Raw genomic sequence first — 2,224 nt, 5'->3', positions numbered from 1 at the left:
ATATATATATATATATATATATATATATATACACATATATATATACATACATACATATATGTGTGAGTATGTATGCATGTGTGTATATGCGTAGGTATGTGTGTATTCATATATACATAGAGGCATGTATATAGATGTGTACGTAAGCATGTCTATGTATGTATGCATGTACATATGTATATAATTATGTATGCAATTATGTATGTATGTATGTATGTATGTATACACGTACCAACAAGAATCACGACTACATTGCTGTTTTAACAAGAACACAATAATGTTATGCAATAACGTATGTATGATTACTTTCCTTTATATATTAAGAAGTTTTCATTAATTTTCTGTGAAGAAACAATCGACAGTTCTTGAATAATACGTTCACACACACACACGCACACACACAGATCCATCCATCCATCCATACAATATATATATATATATATATATATATATATATATATATATGCGAGTAAAAATAAATACAAAAAAGGTGGGGTTTTTTGTATGATTGTGTATCGAGGAATATATTATTTTGTTGAAAAGAGTTCCAACACTGTCTGTTTTTTATGTTTTATTTATATTCCTGCAGAACCAATGTGGGGTATAGAATATGGAATATACAATATATAATATACAATATATAATATAAAATAAAATAAAATAAAAATGGATGGCACCATGAAATAAAGTATTGAATGTAGATGAAATATTGAGTGTTATATATATATATATATATATGCACATTGTGGATTTATTTTTAGCTCTTAAATGCAGGTAATTATATTTGTTAATAAATAAAAGAGAGAGTTTTTACAAAACTAAACAGGTCTACACAAAAAGAATTGCCCGAAATATTGTTTTACTACTTGACAATTTTATCTTTATAGCTTTATTTACACACACGAAACTTCATTCTCTCTTTTACAGGTTCATTTCACCTGCTGCATCTTATGTTTGATGACTATGTTCTCTACCTGGTGGAAAATCTCCATTGTCAGGAAAGAGCCAGTGAATTTTTACGTAATATCCGTCAAGGAGACACATCAATAGGTGAGTTAAATAAACAGCATTTAAAAAAAAAATGGCTGAGGATCGAAGCAAAAAGAAAAAAAAAATGAGCAAAATTATGAAAATCAAAGCAAACTCTAGTGTCAAGAAAACTAATACAGTAAAATTACAATATATCAAAGCCTCTATATCACATTCCTCTTAGAAGAAAACATCGTATCACAAGAATTCACAAGGGAAAACTTTTCAAATTATTGTTCAAATTATTGTCCAAATTATTGTTCAAATTAAGATCTGTCACAACTTCCCCTCTGTTTTCAGAGTTGGGTCTTTCTTTATTTTGCTGTGGCTGCCATCATTTATGAAACTTGCCAATTTTTCAGGGTATTCAGCATTGTTCACCACCGTAGCATTGCCCTTGTCCGCTGAAAGTATTATGATGGAACTGTCACTCAGTAATGTTTTAATAGCGAACTTTTCTTCCTTGGTGATGTTTGGTTTGGGAAGTTTCGCTTTCTCTAGTACCTGTCTCACTTTCCACCTTAGTTTATCTCCTGTGTATTCTTCTGTATTATTCAAATTATTGTCCAAATTACCCAATAGTATTTACGACCCAAATTTTTAACTGTTGAATCACAGCAAACGTATAAGACAGTCCATAAAGAAGGCCCAGACGTTATTTTCGCGGTGACCACATGGTTCCAGGTTCATTCCTATTGCGTGGCATCGTGGGCAAGTCTTTTCTACTCTATACATACACACACACAAATGTGTGTGCGTGTGTCTGTGTATGTGTTTGTATCCCCGTCAACCGCTTGTTAACCGGTGTTGGTTTATTCACGTCCCCCTAACTTGCGGTACAATAAGCACCAAGCTCGAAAAATAAGTACTGGGGAGGGGGTCAATATGTTCGACAAAGCCTCTCTAGGCTGTGCCCCAGGATGGCCGCAGTTCATTGATTGAAACGAGTGAAAGATAAACGATATTGATAACAAAAAAGAGAAAGAAAACGAGAAGCAGCAATCTCATTAGAATCATGTACTCTTTTACTCTTTTACTCTTTTACTTGTTTCAGTCATTTGACTGCGGCCATGCTGGGGCACCGCCTTTAGTCGAGCAAATCGACCCGAGGACTTATTCTTTGTAAGCCTAGTACTTATTCTATCAGTCTCTTTTTGCCGAACCGCTAAGTTACGGGGACCATAAACACACCAGC

At 33.5% G+C, this 2,224-nt stretch overlaps 1 protein-coding gene across 1 annotated transcript in view; it reads left to right on the top strand.

Moving 5' to 3' along the window:
• Positions 1–2,224, top strand: part of LOC106880591 (transcription factor RFX4-like) — an 85,915-nt gene that overhangs the window by 70,255 nt on the left and 13,436 nt on the right. Inside the window, 1 exon segment of the mRNA XM_052968016.1 lies at positions 804–1,050. Within this exon segment, the coding sequence (XP_052823976.1) occupies positions 804–1,050 (247 nt within the window).

Source organism: Octopus bimaculoides, chromosome 5 (genome assembly GCF_001194135.2).
Source record: "Octopus bimaculoides isolate UCB-OBI-ISO-001 chromosome 5, ASM119413v2, whole genome shotgun sequence".
NCBI classification, from domain to species: Eukaryota; Metazoa; Mollusca; class Cephalopoda; order Octopoda; family Octopodidae; genus Octopus; species Octopus bimaculoides.
Note: the sequence above shows the minus strand (reverse complement) of the source record. Positions and strands in the feature narration are given on the sequence as shown.